Source organism: Cydia fagiglandana, chromosome 9, assembly GCF_963556715.1.
Source record: "Cydia fagiglandana chromosome 9, ilCydFagi1.1, whole genome shotgun sequence".
Classification (NCBI taxonomy): domain Eukaryota; kingdom Metazoa; phylum Arthropoda; class Insecta; order Lepidoptera; family Tortricidae; genus Cydia; species Cydia fagiglandana.
Window position 1 is genome coordinate 1,369,001 of NC_085940.1, and position 22,885 is coordinate 1,391,885.

Genomic DNA, 22,885 nt, shown 5'->3' on the forward strand with positions numbered 1-22,885 from the left:
TGCGATAAACCGGGTCGTTGGTTTATCAAGTATCACTTACGTATCCAATTAAAGAACCACCAAGAATTTATTTAAAGATAAGTGCACCCCGAGTATAAGTTAATGTTGCGTTCATAAAAAGAGCATCATCCATACATCGTATAAATGTATTATTTTGCTATGAAGTATCTTGAATCTCATATATCCTTAATATAAAAAATAAGTTCAAAAACTAAAACCCGACTACTGCAAATCGCGCTCTAAAAAGTATTAAACAAGATAGAATTCTTATCTGAAATTATCAAGCAGGAAATATTGTAAATGTTACCATTTTTTTATATAAAAAATACAACGTAATATAATTTACTAAATATTTTATATATTTACAGAGGTTCAGAGGATCGCCGTGGTCGTATGCCACGATTATAAACTTAAAAGTAATATGGCATACGACCACGGCTATCCTCTGAACCTCTGTAATTATATAAAAAATTTAGTAAATTATATTACGTTGTATTTTTTATATAAAAAAATGGTAACATTTACAATATTTCCTGCTTGATAATTTCAGATAAGAATTCTATCTTGTTTAATACTTTTTAGAGCGCGATTTGCAGTAGTCGGGTTTTAGTTTTTGAACTTATTTTTTATTTAATTAATTTTGGGGTCATGATTTCGTTACTAACTTTTTGAAGTCACTTTATATTATTTTTGCGAGGGCGTCCTCAGTACAGAAATGCACGAAGCAGTATGAGGAACGCGTACGTCGGGCTACGCCCGACTCTTTTAGTATGAGGGCGCCGAATGCGCCCGGCTTTGGTACGCGTACGTCGGGCTACGCCCGACACTTTCAGTATGAGGGCGCCGAAGGCGCCCGGCTTTGGAGCACATACGTCGGGCTACGCCCGACTTTGGAACGCGTACGTCGGGCTACGCCCGACACTTTTAGTATGAGGGCGCCGAAGGCGCCCGGCTTTGGAACGCGTACGTCGGGCTCCGCCCGACTCTTTTAGTATGAGGGCACCGAAGGTGCCCGGCTTTGGTACGCGTAAGTCGGGCTACGCCCTACACTTTTAGTATGAGGGCGCCGAAGGCGCCCGGCTTTGGAACGCGTACGTCGGGCTACGCCCGACTCTTTTAGTATGAGGGCGCCGAAGGCGCCCGGCTTTGAGACGCGTACGTCGGGCTACGCCCGACTCTTTTAGTATGAGGCCGCCTTCGACATTGGAACGTGTACGTCGGGCTACGCCCGACACTTTTAATATGAGGGCGCCGAAGGCGCCCGGCTTTGTAACGCGTACGTCGGGCTACGCCCGACAGTTTTAGTATGAGGGCGCCGAAGGCGCCCGACTTTGGAACGCGTACGTCGGGCTACGCCCGACACTTTTAGTATGAGTGCGCCGAAGGCGCCCGGCTTTGGGACGCGTACGTCGGGCTTCTTTTAGTATGAGGGCGCCTTCGACATTAGAACGCGTACGTCGGGCTACGCCCGACACTTTTAGTATGAGGGCGCCGAAGGCGCCCGGCTTTGGAACGCGTACGTCGGGCTCCGCCCGACTCTTTTAGTATGAGGGCACCGAAGGTGCCCGGCTTTGGTACGCGTAAGTCGGGCTACGCCCTACACTTTTAGTATGAGGGCGCCGAAGGCGCCCGGCTTTGGAACGCGTACGTCGGGCTACGCCCGACTCTTTTAGTATGAGGGCGCCGAAGGCGCCCGGCTTTGAGACGCGTACGTCGGGCTACGCCCGACTCTTTTAGTATGAGGCCGCCTTCGACATTGGAACGTGTACGTCGGGCTACGCCCGACACTTTTAATATGAGGGCGCCGAAGGCGCCCGGCTTTGTAACGCGTACGTCGGGCTACGCCCGACAGTTTTAGTATGAGGGCGCCGAAGGCGCCCGACTTTGGAACGCGTACGTCGGGCTACGCCCGACACTTTTAGTATGAGTGCGCCGAAGGCGCCCGGCTTTGGGACGCGTACGTCGGGCTACGCCCGACTCTTTTAGTATGAGGGCGCCTTCGATATTAGAACGCGTACGTCGGGCTACGCCCGACACTTTTAGTATGAGGGCGCCGAAGGCGCCCGGCTTTGGAACGCGTACGTCGGGCTCCGCCCGACTCTTTTAGTATGAGGGCACCGAAGGTGCCCGGCTTTGGTACGCGTAAGTCGGGCTACGCCCTACACTTTTAGTATGAGGGCGCCGAAGGCGCCCGGCTTTGGAACGCGTACGTCGGGCTACGCCCGACTCTTTTAGTATGAGGGCGCCGAAGGCGCCCGGCTTTGAGACGCGTACGTCGGGCTACGCCCGACTCTTTTAGTATGAGGCCGCCTTCGACATTGGAACGTGTACGTCGGGCTACGCCCGACACTTTTAATATGAGGGCGCCGAAGGCGCCCGGCTTTGTAACGCGTACGTCGGGCTACGCCCGACAGTTTTAGTATGAGGGCGCCGAAGGCGCCCGACTTTGGAACGCGTACGTCGGGCTACGCCCGACACTTTTAGTATGAGTGCGCCGAAGGCGCCCGGCTTTGGGACGCGTACGTCGGGCTACGCCCGACTCTTTTAGTATGAGGGCGCCTTCGATATTAGAACGCGTACGTCGGGCTACGCCCGACACTTTTAGTATGAGGGCGCCGAAGGCGCCCGGCTTTGGAACGCGTACGTCGGGCTCCGCCCGACTCTTTTAGTATTAGGGCGCCTTCGACATTGGAACGCGTACGTCGGGCTACGCTCGACACTTTTAGTATGAGGGCGCCTAAGGCGCCCGGCTTTGGAACGCTTACGTCGGGCTCCGCCCGACTCTTTTAGTATGAGGGCGCTTTCTACTTTGGAACGCGTATGTCGGGCTACGCCCGACACTTTTAATATGAGGGCGCCGAAGGCGCCCGGCTTTGTAACGCGTACGTCGGGCTCCGCCCGACTCTTTTAGTATGAGGGCGCCGAAGGTGCCCGGCATTGGAACGCGTACGTCGGGCTACGCCCGACACTTTTAGTATGAGGGCGCCTTCGGCGTCCGGCTTTGGAACGCGTAAGTCGGGCCACGCCCGACTCTTTTAGTATGAGGGCGCCGTAGGCGCCCGACTTTGGAACGCGTACGTCGGGCTACGCCCGACAATTTTAGACTTGTGTCTCCGTAGTCGCGTAACACGCGAATAGATTCCAGAGCGCTTGTAAATTCATAGTTCGAATTACCTAACCGATAAATAAATTAATGTTTTATATGGCGCATGCAAGCAAAGCCGGGTGCAAAAGCTAACAATATTTATATATTTGAAATGTGCTTATTGAGCTCTTTAAAATGATGTATGACTCGTTATCATTACTTAATTTAATTTTTTTGGTTCGTGACTTTATGACCTCTAGAGGGTGCCGTGTTCATTTTTTTGTGACGCCATATAGCCTATAACCAGCGGACGATTAAGGCGATTCGAATGACATATCGTTTGTTAAATTATAATAAGAACTTTAGAAGTTATGAGGGAACAGATGAACATACATACATACATACATACATACATACCCACATACATACCGGTCAAAATCATAACCCTCCTTTTGCGTTGCCGTAGTCGGGTAAAAAAGAAAGACGTATGTCATTGTAGTTTTCGATACTAGATATATGACATTATACTGGTACTACTGGTTTTTACTTTTAAGAATGTGTTATTACTAAAAAGATGCGTACTGTAAAAGAACAGGACAAGTTGGTTGTTAATTTTCCGCACAGGGATTAATGATGCTCTTGTTTTAAAAGTTTTATTGATTTTATAGTTAATTCTACCCGTTAAATCTGTCAGCTTTTACATTGTTCTAGTTGTTTTTATTGTGCAATTCAAGAATCATAATATTATTTATAAATTTCGACATATACTTTAAAAAGAATATTTCCCTTACTTCCCAAGTCAGTTAGGAAGAAATACCAATTACATACAGTACAAAGACCTAGATCTAAGACAAAACAAAAACTGTTACTTTTCGCAATATTAAACTTAAAAATGTATCAATGAAATGTAAATAAAATTACTTACGTTACGGTCAGTTCTACCGTTTCCACGTCCGTTACTGTTATCACGTCCATTATTAAAATTACTTATATATTATCAATAGAATGTCAATAAATATAATAAAACTAAATTAAATGTCAATTAATAAATAATAATCATTTAAATAGACATGTCAGTTGCCGGCCAGCTGGTGAACTCATTGATCTTGCTGATGGTGGGTAGTTTGATTTTATGAAGAGTACCCGTCATATTAAAAATAAAATGTCAGGTGCTCCAAACTTTTCAGTTGAGAAAGTATCTCCAGCATCTGTTTTTAGGGTTCCGTAGCCAAATGGCAAAAAACGGAACCCTTATAGATTCGTCATGTCTGTCCGCCTGTCCGTGTATGTCACAGCCACTTTTTTCCGAACACACAAAAATGAAAAAAAAAACAATAAATTTTGGGGGTTCCCCATACTTAGAAATGAAACTCAAAAATTTTTTTTTTCATCATTCCCGTACGTGTGGGGTATTTATGGATAGGTCTTCAAAAATGATATTGAGGTTTCTAATATCATTTTTTTCTAAACTGAATAGTTTGCGCGAGAGACACTTCCAAAGTGGTAAAATGTGTCCCCCCCCCCCCCCTGTAACATCTAAAATAAGAGAATGATAAAACTAAAAAAAAATATATGATGTACATTACCATGCAAACTTCCACCGAAAATTGGTTTGAACGAGTAGAGATTGGTTTGAGTAAGTAGTTTTTTTTAATACGTCATAAATCAGAACCGCAATTTTATTATGTTACTTGCTGCTACGGAACCCTTCATGGGCGAGTCCGACTCGCACTTGGCCGCTTTTTTGGTAAAGTAATTATTTTTATTTTATTTTATACTGGATTAGATAGATGCTAAATTTATAATGCACTTTAAATACTAAGTTCATACCGAACGAGTATAAATAAAAATATTACCTGCATATCTTGAATTTGAAACCTATTGCAATATTTGCTTTGATTATTTATTATAAAATGTAATCTGATATAACTATTGAAGTAACAAGTACACACTATACCGTAGTAAATACTAAACTGACATGAATACTAATAGACAGGAAAATGCTAATTTATTTTATTCATTATCAAAAACAGGAAAAATCTGTTTCAGTCAGCCTTGAGTGCGCTCTAGAAATCTTTATAAATACGTACGAATTTCACGATGGAGCCTTTACTGCATTTGGCGTGTTGACAATGCTGCGTTCTGAGACATTTTATGGATTCTTGGAGTTACCGTGCCACGTCATCGCCTCCTCCAATATAATTAGAGCATAGTTGGGTCGTTCTCAAATTATATGACTGTGGTCAGTCTCAGCTCCGTCAAACTTTTCATACATTTAATATGATTTAACGGAGTTTAGCCGAAGGCACAAATCTGGTTAATGATCCAGTTGAAGGCCATGGATTATAATAAAATCTATGATAGCATTAAATGAGCTATATATTATAAGCATAATTTTCTTTTACTCTGAGAGTCTGTGCCAGTGTCTCGCCTCCTGATTGAATGACGTAAATAGTGCAAAGATACTCTCATTTGTATTTTATGTCCATTAGTACCTTCGCCCCATTTAAGTCCGCCTTTCGTGACGACGTGTGTGTGACGGGCAACTATGGAATAGAACCTTAAGGTTCCGTCACACATGCGCGTTTTGCGGGCGGCGCGTGAGCGGGGCGCGCCGCGTTCACATATAAAACGCTCACGTCCCGTCCGGAAAACGCCCCTGTGTGATGGAACCTTTAAACTAATTGTGAGCCTGATCCGAGATGATCTTAGGCGAATGATTTTGACCATACTCACTTCCAGTATTCGCCGGCCATCTTGTACAGGCGGTAGGGCAGGTGCTCCCGGCTGGGGTCGCGGTCCAGGAGGCAGGAGGCGTCCGCTAGGGCCTGCTCGGCGAACGAGCTGTCCGTGGAGCACGCGCTGTGCGCCGGGCTGCTGAAACGCGTCGATCTGTGGGATAATACATTGATTTAGTACAATGATCTGAATTGGAAGTGTTGATAAAGTAAAAAGATATCGTGTTCGAACCCTGGATCGTCCATGCCAATGATTAACTTACTTATAACTTATAATATACCACTAATATTATTTGATGTTTACCTGTCACAGTAAAGAAGACGTTGTATGTCATCGCCAGACATCGTAAATTTTATAGCATTTTCGGTGCAGCGGATTGGTGTTAACGAAATTGTTATAAACAATTTCAACCCTAAAGAATAATGATTAATTAGCGTTAATTATGTTTATATTAACCTTAATTTACCATTTCAGTTGGAATTATCTATACCAATTCCGTTAACACCACTCCGCTGCACCAATAATGCTATAAAATTTACGATGTCTGGCGATCGCATCAGACTAATTCCAATAATGGTCTAATTTCCCCTCTGGGTTGGAAGGTCATATGGAAGTCGCTGCGATATTACTCGGGATAAGGTTGCTAAAGCGTACTTTGAAACATCGGGCACTGCCCATTGTACATGTACAGACAGATATATCGAAGCCGAGGTGGTCAAAAATATCTGAACAGCCACTCTGGCACCGTGTGAAACTTAGTGTACAATTGCTACCGCTTTCTGGTTGCGTCCAAGTGTATGATCATATTGATCATAACACCGGTTGTTGAAATATTAAAAATGTTAGATGCCAATGCCACAGAGTGGGTTATGTCGTGAAGTAAAGCGCAAACACGTGCGGTGACCTTGCGATCTTCATCAATAGGTATATACCTGGGTAGTTTATGACGAGGATTAAACGAAATAAAAATATATTCTGGGTAAACAGCGTCTGTAATTCTATTATTTATCTCGTAAAAACCATTTTTTTTTGCGTTTTTGACCTTGTATCTGTAATTATTATGAATTAGCCAGTACATTAGTTACAGCTAGTATTCATAAATATGACAGCCGGTATAACCGCCGTGGCCTATTACTACATTTACGTCAGAAATTGCACCGTAAATATATTCGTGGGTAAAAATTTGGCATCGAGCCAGCGCGTGTTGTCTTACTAGCAGAATTAACTTAGGGAATATTAGGCAAAGCTCTGCGTAGGTGGCACCTTTGTGGCACATACAGTAAACAAACCACATTGACACATCACACGTCACGTCAATCACATGGCCAACCGCGAAACAAGAAAATCGAAATTTCGTTATCTAATCTCTCTATCACTCTTGCATATTCGAGCGATAAAGAGGCAGATAGCTAAATTTCGATTTTCGCGTTTCCCTGTAGGCCCTTGTTAACAAACCGCCTTGATGCATCAATGTCATATTTTATTGTCTGTGAAAACTTGTCAAAAAACAGTTTAAGGCACAGTATGTATAAGTTAGTCTATGAATTTACTGAGTCGGTAGTGCTGCACTCTGGCGGCAGAACATTGCAGTAATATCTCCTATTGAGCTAGCAAGACAACACCAAGCGTTAAGTCAGTATAACGTCACGTAAGCACTTGCGGTGGCAACCGCTATAGCCTCGTAAGACCCAACTCAATTTTTGCGCTTTTGAATTTGGAACTTTCTTTTATTTCTATAAGAGTTCAAAACTCGCATTTATTTTCTACTTGTACAAGTACGCGGGGACTTACGAGGATAGGAAAGTCCGGTGAAAGCTACGTAATTGTAGATGGCGCTCTTCTAGATTGCATGCGATAAGAGAGAACATAGATGGTCCTTTACTATGTACGGAAAGCCTATAAGTGGGGAGGAGCAAGATGGGATTCAGTGGGGTTGGCAACTGTCAAAGGTTTTTATAGACGGTGCCAGCATAGGTTTTTTTATGATATAGGAGGCAAACGAGCAAACGGATCACCTGTTCGTAAGCGATCTGTTTGATGGTAGCGACCTGTCTCTAGTTTTGTTCTAAGAGACTTGGCAGTCATAAAATAAAAACTAGAATTTGACACTATTCGTAGAGTTGACAGGTGACACCACAGACAAAACATCCTCTAGACTGACCATAGTCGCGCTACCCCCTCTGCCACACATACGGTAATTTTACTCCATGCTCGAGTCGAAAGTGTCTTTGTGTGACGTCCGTGTCTTTGAACGGACCAATCACGGCACGGGACTTCGCTCACCTCGTCCCGCGCACCCCCGCATTTTTGGCATCATCGGTTGCATGAAATAATTGCTCTAAACTCGGTCAAGCGGATTCCTAGTCTATGGGTGACATCTACGCTAACGCCACCTGTAAAATACTTCGAGCGGCCACCTCCATTTGCTTCCTAGGTATTCGCGCACAGAGTGGACGCTCGAGCGGTGTACATAATGCAAATGTATGTGAGCCTCAACTCAATGAGCGGATGCTCCAATCCCTTGAAAGCTCGATGCCACGCTGCATGCCCCGCCGTGCGCGCCTCTGGACGATCGTCAAGCCGCCGTATACTAAGGGCCACTTGCACCATTTACTAACCCCGGGTTTAACCGGTTAAACCTGGAGTTGCCATGGTTACTAGTACAATTTGATCCTGGGTTAACGGTTTAACCGCTAACTCCGGGTTAGTGGGATGGTGCAAGTGGCCCTAAGTAAGTAGATGTACTAATAATAGTACTATATAGTACCTCTTACGTACCCTACCATAGGAAGACTGCGGTAAGGTTTAAGAATAGTAAAATAACAGGGTGGTAGTTACCGGTCGGCGGTGGTGTTGGCGGCATGGATGGGGCTGAGCGTGAGGTCCGCCAGCGTGTGGTACCGGCTGGTGGTGGATACTCGCTCATACTGGCTGTTCACCTCGTTCTATAGACAAAATAACAGGGTGGTAGTTACCGGTCGGCGGTGGTGTTGGCGGCATGGATGGGGCTGAGCGTGAGGTCCGCCAGCGTGTGGTACCGGCTGGTGGTGGATACTCGCTCATACTGGCTGTTCACCTCGTTCTATAGACAAAATAACAGGGTGGTAGTTACCGGTCGGCGGTGGTGTTGGCGGCATGGATGGGGCTGAGCGTGAGGTCCGCCAGCGTGTGGTACCGGCTGGTGGTCGATATTGGCTCATACTGGCTGTTCACCTCGTTCTATAGACAAAATAACAGGGTGGTAGTTACCGGTCGGCGGTGGTGTTGGCGGCATGGATGGGGCTGAGCGTGAGGTCCGCCAGCGTGTGGTACCGGCTGGTGGTGGATACTCGCTCATACTGGCTGTTCACCTCGTTCTATAGACAAAATAACAGGGTGGTAGTTACCGGTCGGCGGTGGTGTTGGCGGCATGGATGGGGCTGAGCGTGAGGTCCGCCAGCGTGTGGTACCGGCTGGTGGTCGATACTCGCTCATACTGGCTGTTCACCTCGTTCTATAGACAAAATAACAGGGTGGTAGTTACCGGTCGGCGGTGGTGTTGGCGGCATGGATGGGGCTGAGCGTGAGGTCCGCCAGCGTGTGGTACCGGCTGGTGGTGGATACTCGCTCATACTGGCTGTTCACCTCGTTCTATAGACAAAATAACAGGGTGGTAGTTACCGGTCGGCGGTGGTGTTGGCGACATGGATGGGGCTGAGCGTGAGGTCCGCCAGCGTGTGGTACCGGCTGGTGGTGGATACTCGCTCATACTGGCTGTTCACCTCGTTCTATAGACAAAATAACAGGGTGGTAGTTACCGGTCGGCGGTGGTGTTGGCGGCATGGATGGGGCTGAGCGTGAGGTCCGCCAGCGTGTGGTACCGGCTGGTGGTCGATACTCGCTCATACTGGCTGTTCTATAGACAAAATAACAGGGTGGTAGTTACCGGTCGGCGGTGGTGTTGGCGGCATGGATGGGGCTGAGCGTGAGGTCCGCCAGCGTGTGGTACCGGCTGGTGGTCGATACTCGCTCATACTGGCTGTTCACCTCGTTCTATAGACAAAATAACAGGGTGGTAGTTACCGGTCGGCGGTGGTGTTGGCGGCATGGATGGGGCTGAGCGTGAGGTCCGCCAGCGTGTGGTACCGGCTGGTGGTGGATACTCGCTCATACTGGCTGTTCACCTCGTTCTATAGACAAAATAACAGGGTGGTAGTTACCGGTCGGCGGTGGTGTTGGCGACATGGATGGGGCTGAGCGTGAGGTCCGCCAGCGTGTGGTACCGGCTGGTGGTGGATACTCGCTCATACTGGCTGTTCACCTCGTTCTATAGACAAAATAACAGGGTGGTAGTTACCGGTCGGCGGTGGTGTTGGCGGCATGGATGGGGCTGAGCGTGAGGTCCGCCAGCGTGTGGTACCGGCTGGTGGTCGATACTCGCTCATACTGGCTGTTCACCTCGTTCTATAGACAAAAACACTAAATTAACAAATGGAAATGTAAAATTAATCATTAAGTTTCTATCGAGAGTCATTATCATACAATTATCGATATCTCTCTGCTTAATTCTAAAGACCGGTCATGGCGTTCAGTGGGATAAGCGAATGCAAAGGTATCCCATGGCTTCAAAATGGTAAGAAGGGTGACGCCGGAGTGGCATTTAGTGTGTATACCTCCTCTCCCCCTCTCAATAGGAGGGAAGGGCTGAAGGAAGGAGTCCCCCAATAGCTCCCGAAGCCGGGGGAATGCGTAACGCATTTTACCACTTCGTCAATAAAAAAAAGCGGCCAAGTGCGAGTCGGACTTATCCATGAAGGGTTCCGTAACAGCAAGTAACATAATAAAATAGCGGTTTACGATTTATGACGTATAAAAAAAACTACTTACTAGATCTCGTTCAAACCAATTTTCGGTGGAAGTTTGCATGGTAATGTACATCATATATTTTTTTTTGTTTTATCATACCCTTATTTTAGAAGTTACAGGGGGGGACACACATTTTACCACTTTGGAAGTGTCTCTCGCGCAAACTATTCAGTTTAGAATAAAATGATATTAGAAACCTCCATATCATTTTTGAAGACCTATCCATAGATACCCCATACGTATGGGTTTGATGAAAAAAAAATTTTTTGAGTGTCAGGTCTAAGTATGGGGGACCCTAAAAATTTATCGTTTTTTTTCCATTTTTGGGTAATAATCTTAATGCGGTTCACGGAATACATCTACTTATCAAGTTTCAACAGTATAGTTCTTATAGTTTAGGAAAAAAGTGGCTGTGACATACACGGACAGACAGACAGAATGACATGACGAATCCATAAGGGTTCCGTTTTTTGCCATTTGGCTACGGAACCCTAAAAAGGTATCTAAGGTGCGTGCGTCAAATCAGACGTGTTGAATAAAGAACTTAATTGTCCCAAAACATGCAATCCGGTACGAACACAGTTCTATTACGTGTATTTAATTTAGTGAGTCAATCTGATATGGCTCTGTAGCCATAAATACTTGTTTGAGATATTTTAACGTGCTTCGTCGTGCTAAATATTATGGCAGGTAACTGCACCTTGTGGACAAAATAATCGAATTATCAAACTAAATCCTTTAGGTTTATGTTCTAGCTACTTCGAGCTGTCCTTGTGGTTACTCAATAATCTTAAGTACAACAAATAACTTCATGTTATTATACCAGAAGCCCACGCCCACTGAACGTCGGAGCCATTGTTATAGCACTGGGGTCGTTACCACAGCTTATCATAAATCAGTCTAATCCAATTTGGGTGAAAATGGGTGCATTCAACCTACACATCGTGATGACATAACGATTTTACGCTGTCACGTGTAGTGGAATAAGTGAACCTCGTTGAATTCTGGGTCAAATTGTACAGTCAGCTGCAAATGTAGCTAAAAGGGCGAAATTATTAAAAGTGATGACTGATGATGAATGAGACGTAACTACCTACAGTCAGCAGTGGAAGTTAAGCGAATTATTCAAAACGACTTAAACGACTTTACTTAGTTTATAATTTACAACTTTTTTTTTCTCCTTGAAATAAAAACAAATTAAAATATTTTCTGAAATTAATTTAATTTGTTCCAATACAATGTCTCTCTTATAGTCTTGATAATAGCACCTACACGACTATGCAATGGTCAAGACAGTAAAAGAGACATTTTATGCTATGCTTAATTTATTGATAAACGTATTTGCTAAAATATAAATGTTATAACATTATAATGTTACATTTAGATAGATTTCTTTAATCATATATTATCATATTTCTAACGGAGGTAATGAATACGGACGACGGACACCGATAATTCCGGTGGCATCGATAATGCACAACAGTTATTTCAAATCAAATTAACCGTTTAATCCAATTTGAGGATTAAATTACATTCTGAAGCGAGCGAGTAGCGTTAACAGTGTGAAACAGGACGCAGACAATAAGCTTAACGGTCGTTAGGTGCTACCGGATTTATACATGCCGGATAAAAAGATCGTGTGTATGTGTAGGGCCGTAAAAACCATAAGAATTATAAATTAATTAAGGTTACACTATAGTTCGTTTTTTTAGCATTAGAAATAAGGTAAACAATCTTAATGTGTCTTTTAATTAAAAAACACATTTTAAAAATAAGTTACGGCAAATATGTAACAATTATTAATCTAATACGATCATTTATAGTCTTCTGCTTTCATAAGTAATGGTTTTTAATTTTTAAACCGCTTTTTCAATTAAAAGACATGTCAAGATCGCTTACCTTCTTTGCAAGTTCTTTCTAATGCTAAAAAAACGAACTATAGGCACAAGCAAGCACAAGTAACCGAATTGACTAACGTTGAATATGGCGGCGGCAGCAGTCATTCCACGGAAATCTGTCAAATTTTCTATAGTTTCTATAAATTATATTTAAGCGAATTTTAAAATTAGTACTTACGCCAACTCAAGCGGACCCCAAGCTTCCATGAGCCGTGGCAAAATACCGGGACAAAGCAAGGAAGATGATGAAGCGTATTTTAATGACGTTGCCATACGGTTTGGTGCTACCACAAAAAATATCAATGGTGCTACCGTCCCTTAATCTCTGTTGATCTGATGATCTGTCCAAATTAGTCATGTCCGGCGATAAATTTGATAATAGTTACACGCTTAATCGGATTATTCATAAGCTTAACATAATTACATGTACCTATATAACATTTTTTTTACAATAAAATATGTTAAAAAAGATACACTTATATCGAATGTAATATTGCGACTGGAGAGAGTACCTAACACACAAGGATACAAATTAACAGTAAAGGTCACACCTACTTAAATTATCTTATTGTTGTCAGCAGCAGAAGCAGTGGTCAAAATGATCCGCAACCCGATGCCTTCTTTAACCTTTTGGCCGCCGGACCTAGTCCGCAAAGACGCTCACTCACACGCCAGAGTAAATTTTAAGTAAACAACTAATAAAAAGTTTAGGGATTGCAAATTGTGATATCGATATTTACAATTTATGGTAAAAATCTTCTCAATTTGGCTTTGTTCTCAACCAACTTTAATTTATTTCGAGAATGCCAAAACTTAACATATTTTTTACACACGACAATGTTAAAAATAAAGGTCTTTATCATTAAAAACAACCACTAAACAATATCGATTCATGACGTAATATCACCGCACTAGGCTCTACGAGAAGTCTTGTATACATGACAACGGCGCGCATGGACTGCCCGCAGTGCGGACCGACAAGGACCGTTTCCACGCGGATTAAGTAATAATAGTCTCTAGGTCAACGGCGTAAGCGCTTGTCGGTACGTAAACTTTATAAGCGTTAGGTTAGAGCCGCGCATCGTGTGTCGATAACATAAATATACCGGAACTGCGTTGGGGAAAATGGCACGTGGGTTGAATTGTCAATGAGTGAACAACAATAATATTGGAAAAGGGTGGGGATCAGAAATGTTCGGGAATGCATGTTTCACATTCGACATGTTCCTTAGAAGAGCTTGTCAGTTCCCGTATTACACCCTCCCTACCATAATAATTTTTCGTCAATTTCAAATACATAGGTAACATTCTCATAGTTAGGCGACACTGACTAGTCCGAGCGTCCGCCTGTAGGTACCATTCTTGTGCGAAGCGGTCACTGCAGGGTATCACTCCCCACTATACTGCAAAACGTAATTCAAGACCAAAAAAAGTACGACAATGTTGCCATTGCAATAATTTGTTTGTAAAATAGTAAATTCCTTTTGATAAATAATCACGCTCAGATAATTAATTGCTTAGTAATTTTACTACTACTATTTAATAAAGTACTTTTATTTATTTATTTGTACATAAATACAAGACGCGCTAGTAAAAAGTGGCAACATTTCTTACTTTTTTTGGCCTTGAATTACGTTTTGCAGTATACACTATCATCTCAAAATGAATCATTTGTTCTGCAAATAGACCACAAGGACAGATTTACTTGTCTGACTCTACTATGGACAGCTGAACAAGTTCCCTGAACTCCAGCTATAGTTATGCCTGTCTCTCTCTCGTTTCACGTATTCTAGTTACTAGTTATCACCAATTGGCATTTAACAGGTGTTAAAATGCTTAAATAAAACCAGATTGGCCACTTGATATAAAAGTGCCTCCGGCGCGCCTCACTCTAAGCTTTATATCTGCATACATCTCGCTACTATATCAAGTTTGGTGTCTTTTTCGTGTAATTAGAGGACGAAGAATTCATTTCTGTGACTAAATTATCACTCACTCATACAAAAAATTCGAGAAATTCAAAATCCAAAAAAAAAATCTCATTTTTTTTTTCGAAAATCCTCTACGAAATTTAAACTATGAGGTTTTGCCCTAGAAAAAAAATACCTGTGAATAGCCCAGTTACCCTACTATACAAAATAGTAAACTTGTCAATCATTTTTTTTCATAACTTTGTGAAAAAAAAATGTTATGTGTCGCGGGGCGTACCTGCATTGTAAGAGCGGTATGCAGCGTTTAGGATTTTTAAGTATGTTTAGATGATTTCTGATAAGCTGTTATTCTTCTGGTTGTAGATTACATCAATAAATTACTTCTGGACGTGATATATATACAAATATAAATTAAATATATAAATAGAGATGTTGGGAAAACTTTCGCCAATAGAGTTAAGTATTATAAATGTGATAAAATTAACATAGGAGATGTTTGGCAAAACATGCTGGTTAAAATAAGATATATATTGTTCGCAATTGCCACTACATGCCCATTGGTCCGTGCATATTAATTTTTTTTAACGCAGTTGCACCTCCCTTTCCTCCCCATTTTGTTTTGCAGCGGGAACGAATAAGCTCTAAACAAGCAGCAACCGCCGCAGGTAGGTTTGTACATATGGGCTCCCAATAACCATTTTGTTTGGACCAGCTCCAGTCAGCAGGGCATGGTAGGTGTTGCTGAGAGGCTATAATCTGTCCCCCAACATAGTCTCCTTAGTAAACTGCACGGAGAATATGTTTATGTGAAAGCGCATCTTCCATTGGAGGCAAATTCTCTAACTGGAGATTTTTTTTTTGTAAAAAGTACTTTTCGACACTCATTTATTTACACACCTGATCTGAACACAGTAACAAAATGCATAGTATTAAAATAATGTCTAGGGACCAATTCACACCTCGTAATTCAAATCTGTTCAGATTTAACATTGTAAGACTCTTACTTGTCATACAAGACAATAACAAATTTTACCAAAATTGGCTGCTCAATATTGCCTCCTTGTTTACCGTATTTAAATCCCTCCGGAACATTACAAGGACCACTAAAACCAGGCTTGTCAGAACCCTCATATTTCTCATTTTTCTCTATGCTGCTGAGACATGGACACTAAGGGCATCCGAAAAACAGAAAATGAATGCACTAGAGATGTGGTGCTGGATCATGGACTGAGTTCTGGACCAATGCATCAATTCTTGAGGAACTTGGCATTAAAGAGCGGTTGCTTTCTACGGGCAAAACTCAGTACTCAACTTCTTTAGATACGTGTCTCGGCGAGATGGAACATCCACAGAACGTCTAGTTGTGCAAGGAAGAGTGAGAGGTGACAGGGCTAGAGGAAGATCTCTAATGAGCTGGACCGTGCAGATGGCCACAGTAAACGAATGCTCACGGAAAGCAGCTCTACGGGAGGAATGGCAACGTGTCGTTAAATGAGTCGCTCAAAAGTTTACATAATGGCCACGACCACTCTATCAAGAGTGTAACAAAGAAAAAATCCCTCCGTTACAGCAGCATATGCGCTCCAAGCTTGAAATAAGCTTTTTTTCCCCTTTCCACACAAAAAAGAAACAGTGTTGCAACCTAAAAAGGCGTGGAAGAATGGCAAGACTACTATCCTTTCTGGTCCTGTAAAATATACATCGCAGTACGAGGCAGCTCATCTGGGCAATAGGTAAAACTTTCTTTAGATATATTATTATGATTTTATTTGAAACGCATAGTAATATTATTTATTTTACAGGACCAGAAAGGTCAGAAGTCTTGCCAGTCTTCCACGCCTTTTCAGGTTGCGACACTGTTTCTTTTTGTGTGGAAAGGGAAAAAAGCGTATTTCAAGCTTGAAGCCCATATCCTGTCATTCCTGCCGTAACGGAGGGGTTTAAATACGGCAAACGAGGCAATATTGAGCAGGCATTGCCAATATTGTTATTGTCTTGTATGACAAGTAAGAGTCTTACAATAGTAAGTATGGACAGATTTGAATTACGAGGTGTGAATTGGCCCCTAGATGTTATTTAAAAAAATGCATAGTATTTTGTTACTGATTTTAGATCAGGTACAACTACGAGTGTAAAAGAGTGCCGAAAAGTACTTTTTACGAAAAGAAATCTCCGATAGAGAATCTGCCTCCAATGGAAGATGCGCTACATACGTAGACATATTCTCCGTGCAGTTTACGAAGGAGGCTATCAAAATAAATCAAATATCATTTATTATCAGGCAACTTAGGCCTATAGATACATACCTTATAAACTAACATACATTCAATAGTAAAATCTTATAACTTAAAAATTATTTCGGCGAAACGGCGGTTTTCAGTTTTGTCGCAATGATTTGGTCTATGTTTGGGGACAGATTATAGCCCCTCAGCAACAGCTATCATGCCCTGCTGACTGGGGCTGGTCCAAATAAAATGGTTATTAGGAGCCCATATGTACAAACCTACCTGCAGCGGTTGCTGCTTATTAAGAGCTTATTCGTTGCCGCTACAAAATAAAATGCCCACTGCGTTAAAAAATCTAAAATGTACGGACCAATGGGCTTGTAGTGGTAATTGCGAACAATATATATCTTATTTTAACCAGCATTTTTTGTCAAGAAACATCTCCTATGTTAATATTATCACATTTATAATTACTTAACTCTATTAGCGAAAGTTTTCCCAACATCTCTATTTATATATTTAATTTATATTTGTATATATATCACGTCCAGAAGTAATTTATTGATGTAATCTACAACCAGAAGAATAACAGCTTATCAGAAATCATCTAAACATACTTAAAAATCCTAAACGCTGCATACTGCTCTTACAATGCAGGTACGCCGCGCGACACGAAACATTTTTTTTTAAGAAAGTTATGAAAATATGTTTGACATGTTTACTATTCTGTATAGTAGGATAACTGGGCTATTCACAGGTATTTTTTTTTCTAGGGCACATCCTCATAGTTTAAATTTTGTAGAAGATTTTCGAAAAAAAAAAATGAGATGAAATTTTTTGAATGTTGAATTTCTCGAATTTTTTGTATGGGTGAGTGAAAATTTAGTCACAGAAATGAATTCTTCGTCCTCGAATTACACGAAAAAGACACCAAACTTGATATAGTAACGAGATGTATGCAGATATAAAGCTTAGAGTGAGGCGCGCCGGAGGCACTTTTCCCCCCCTCCCCTGCCCACCTGCTGGGGGGAACCTCTTGGCAACCGGGCTTAATCAGCTCAGATCACCCCCAGGAACACCTGTTCCAAGCGGTTTGCTTTGTCTCCAAAATGCAAGGTCCCCTTAGAAAACGGGACCTTAGATCCCCAGCTACTAGAAATGTGTCCGCGCGAACGTTCACTTAGAAACAGGTCAAAACTGCAGAATGCGCACCTGAAAAACCGAAATGTAGGTGCAGCTCCGCTGGCCGAATATTCGGCGGCCGGATACCAGATATTCGGCCGATGGTCAGGCCGAATATCCGGTATCCGGCCAAACAACTATCCGTTGCACCTCTAATATTCTCATATCGAGTTAACATTCCCATCCCTAGCTGTCTTGTATACAAGACAACGGCGACGAGGAACATGAAAAACGTTGAAAACTGGAGCAATTTTTTTGATTGCCTTATTATAAAAGAATGGATTTATTTATCTGCTTTTAATGCAATTATTTTAAAAATCAAAGACCCAAAAATATTAACACGAGTGTAAAAAATACTACAATTGATGTTTTTTCTCATTTACGGAGCGGTTGAATTTGTGTCTTGTATACAAGACAGCGGCGCCAGTGTATCGTTCTATCGTTGTCTTGTATACATGCCAACGGCGGTCAAAGGGTTAACAATTAATTATAAATTGATTTTCGAACTTCTCGCTCGCTATTTCTATGATTTTAATTCTGCCCTCCTAAGCTAAAAAGACGTATTTTCAATGATAATGTAAAGCAAATACCGCTTTTTAGCTTAGGAGGGCAGAATTGTACTGTATTGCAGTGTATTCTCACCAATTGAAGTGCTCTCGTTTGCAGAGTAATCGAAAGGTGTGCACCGGCCAAGTACTCCAAGTAGTCCAAACTTGTTGCTACCAGCGCCGGTCATCGCCTTTGCTTATGACATCATGCCGGCTCGCGAATACAGTGCTAATTGAAGCGTGCTGTACAGAGTACTGACTCATACTCTGATTGTGGAGCCATAGGAACGGAGAGAACGGCGTTGGGTGTATATCCAACAAACAATTTGGTCGTATATCAAGTTATCAATATAAATTCGTATCAGGTCGTATATCAAGTTACAAATATATCAAGCTATACGACTCGTAGCATAACAGTCGTCATTTTGACCGTACATCGAGTAATGGTGCATTATGCAACTAAATAGTCGTGTTCAGTATAAACGGTGTTCTGAATAGACTTTACCACCTAAAATTACCTAATTAACCCTTTGACCGCCGTTGTCCGGTATAGAAGACAACGATAGAACGATACGCTGGCGCCGTCGTCTTGTATACAAGACACAAATTCAACCACTGAGTTAATGTGAAAATAATAACAATTGCAATTTCATTTACACTCGTGTTCATATTTAAGGTCTTTGTTTTTTCATTTATTTGCTTTTTAAGCCGCTATATAAATCCCTTCTTTTATAATAAGGCATTTAAAAAAATTGCTCCAATTTTCAACATTTTTCATGTTCCTCGTCGCCGTTGTCTTGTATAAAAGACAGCTAGGGATGGGAATGTTAACTCGATATGGGAATTTTTAAAGTAAATATAAAGTCAGAAATATGTTTTTATCTAAGTATTTGAACACTTGTTAATCGCCAATTTTTTTCAACGAATAGTAGGTAACTACTTACTAGAATACGTAGAACGAGAGTCAGATAGGCATAACTATATTTAAAGTTCAGGTAGCTTCTTTAGCTCTATAAAGTAGAGTCAGACAAGTAAATTTGCCATTGTAGATTGTGGACTATTTAATTGCAGAAGAGATAAATAAAAAAAAAATTGATGTTATTTTATAGCTTAGTGGGAAGGGATACACCGCAGCGACCGCTTCGCACAAGTGTGGTACATAGTAGAAGAGCCGGCCGCAAATTTTCTAACCGACTTGATACCACGATGAAATGCACAATGGTTTCCCATAAAAATGATGCTAAGTCCGAATTCGATAGCCTGCCACGGCGGAACTTGCCGAAAGTACGAAAAAGAAGGCCACTTCCCGTGCCAAAAAAGGGGGTTGATTTAACCCATCTGATACCGAAATAATAATTATGGCAGCAGTTAGAAATTTACATGTAGACACATAAAAGCGAAGTCTGACAGTATTTTTTTTGCCGGAAGTGCTTGGCAGACGCTCTCAAATGTGGCCACCGGGACCCCTAATTTAACCCATCTGATACCACCATGAAACCAATTCCAGTCGGTAGGTATGAACCCTCATGTCAGGAATATATAAGTCTGCCAAGGCTTTTCCTGCCGAAACACCTTGGCAGACGAGATTATGTGAGCAAGGTAACCATCGGTTACCGTACACTAACCCATCTGATACCACCATGAAACCAATTCCAGTCGGTAGGTATGAACCCCCAATTTACGAATATATAAGTCTGCCAAGGTTTTTCCTGCCGAAACACCTTGGCAGACGAGATTATAAGCAAGATGATCATCGGTTACCGTACACTAACCCATCTGATACCACCATGAAACCAATTCCAGTCGGTAGGTATGCACCCTCATTTCAGGAATATATAAGTCTGCCAGGGCTTTTCCTGCCGAAACACCTTGGCAGACGAGATTATGTTAGCAAGGTGTACGTCAGTTACCCTACATCAACCCATCTGATACCACCATGAAACCAATTCCAGTCGGTAGGTATGAATCCCCATTTCAGGAATGTATAAGTCTGCCAAGGCTTTTCCTGCCGAAACACCTTGGCAGACGAGATTATAAGCAAGATGACCATCGGTTACCGTACACTAACCCATCTGATACCACGATGAAATCAAGTCCAGTCGGTAGGTATGAACCCTCATTTCAGGAATATATAAGTCTGCCAGGGCTTTTCCTGCCGAAACACCTTGGCAGACGAGATTATGTTAGCAAGGTGTACATCAGTTACCCTACATTTACCCATCTGATACCTTGTTTGACAAGTCCAGTCTGCCAAGTCAAGTCTGCCAACTGACTGGAATTGGTTTCATGTAACTGACTACTACATTTAAATCAGGCAACGAAAAGATATATTATAGAGGGAAATGCATGGTTGGGACACATTTTTTACTTAGTAACTTTTTTGGACTCGTTAATAGGAGGTGAGCATATCAAAAATAGGGGGGGCTTTGGTTTAAATGTCACATTTTTCGGTTTTTCGCTTATTATATCTCATGACATGATCATAGGAACATAGGTTTTACGAAGAAAATAAGCAAATATTTATTCATTTTAAGTGACAGTTTTACCAATAACACTGACTTTTTAATATGTACCTACAAAAACATTCAAAAAAATCTAAAAAATAAATATAAGAAAAACATTTTTTTTTGCCTATTTTCTTGAATAACTGCTAAACTATTTATCCTAAAATTATAAAAAAAAATATTTGAGATTCTTACAATGAGCTCTTTGATTTGATATGTAACACGATATAGTTTGAAAAACTTTATTTTTAAATTTTCTCATTTACCACCCAAAAATGGCCTCCATATTTAAAATTCATTTATTTACGTTACACGTCCATCTTTGGGTCACAAACTTACATACGTGTGCCAAATTTCAACTTAATTGTTGTCCAGCAGTTTCGGAGAAAATAGGCTGTGACAGACGGACAGTCAGACGCACGAGTATAAGGGTTCCGTTTTTTCCTTTTGAGGTAAGGAACCCTATAAACGGGGAACAAGCAGGGAACAAGGCGCGAAGGCGTCAACAATATGCGAAATCGACGCCACACTCGCGTTCGCGGCTACGCGCCGATCATGTCGTTAGAACGCATAGTTTCCGAGATATAAGCGAAAAACTGAAAAATGTGACCTTCAAACCTCTCTCTTCCCACGGCTCAAGGGTTACGGCCGGGGACTTTTGATATGTTCACCTCCTAGATAGTCCAAATAAAGTTAGGTACAAAGTCAAAAATTGTGTTTCAAGCATTTCCCTCTATAGGTACCTATTTATGAGAATTCGTTGCCTGGCCTAATTTTGAGTTATTTTTTTTTATCATCAGCGAATTTTTTGTCACAATTTGCCGCCCCTAATATCTCGCCGCCCTAGGCCCGGGCCTACTGTGCCTTATGGGAAATCCGCCACTGGGGACATACCTGTTTATCAGACTTTACTTTTATTGTTATAACATTGAAGTTAATGTGTAATTTTTTTGTAACAAGTCGTTGAACGTTTTTTTGATAAGAGTTTACCTATAGATTAATGTAAACCAAACTGAAATTATAATGATAGATTCTAATTCCGGAATAATATCTTCACTCATTAAAAATTCAACCCACGTGTAATTTTCACTAAAACAGTTCCGGTATATTGACTTTATCGACACATGATGCGCAGCTTTAACGTTACGCCAATAAAGTTTACGTACCGACAAGCGCTTACGCCGTTGACCTAGAGACTATTATTACTTGATCCGCGCGGAAACAGTCCTTGTCGGTCTGCATTGCGGGCAGTCCATGGGCGCCGTTGTCTTGTATAAAAGACTTCTCGTACAGCCTAGTGCGGCGATATCACGTCTTGAATCGACATTGTTTAGTGGTTGTTTTTTATGTTAAATCCCTATATTTTAAACATTTTCGGGTGTAAAACATATGTTTAATTTTGGCAATTTGGAATGAAATTAAAACAGGATAAGAACAAAGCTAAATTAAAAAGATTTTTACCATAATATTGTAAATATCGATATCACTATTTGCAATCCCTAAACTTTTTATTAGTTGTTTACTTAAAATTTGCTCTGGCGTGTGAGTGAGCGTCTTTGCGGACTAGGTCCGGCGGCCAAAAGGTTAATACCAGCACGACGTGCAATCGAACACTTGATTCCAGGCCCACTGTGAAACTATTTCACCAGCGACGGAATATTCTAGTTCGTTGCTTTTCACATTTACTAGGTACGTTATTGGACTTATTGGCATTACATTGATTTTGAATGTATCATTATTATGAATGACTTTATTGGCTCCGTCACACAGACGCGTTTTGCGGGCGGCGCGTGAACGGTGCGCCGCTTTTACACAAACGCTCACGCCGCGCTTACGCCCCGCCCGGAAAACGCGCCTGTTTGACGGAACCTTAGGACACTTACTGTGATAACGTTCTATGGTGGATCACAAATCAGTTTGTTCAACTG

General features: G+C 41.9%; 1 protein-coding gene across 1 annotated transcript in view; it reads right to left on the reverse strand.

The window, feature by feature from the left end:
- The window catches only part of LOC134667120 (klaroid protein-like), a 49,679-nt gene that overhangs the window by 19,825 nt on the left and 6,969 nt on the right, over nt 1-22,885 (reverse strand). Inside the window, exons 3-4 of the mRNA XM_063524403.1 lie at nt 10,161-10,267; nt 5,822-5,977 (exon numbers count right to left, since the gene is read on the reverse strand). Of these exons, the coding sequence (XP_063380473.1) occupies nt 5,822-5,977; nt 10,161-10,267 (263 nt within the window). The remainder of the gene's footprint in view (nt 1-5,821; nt 5,978-10,160; nt 10,268-22,885) is intronic.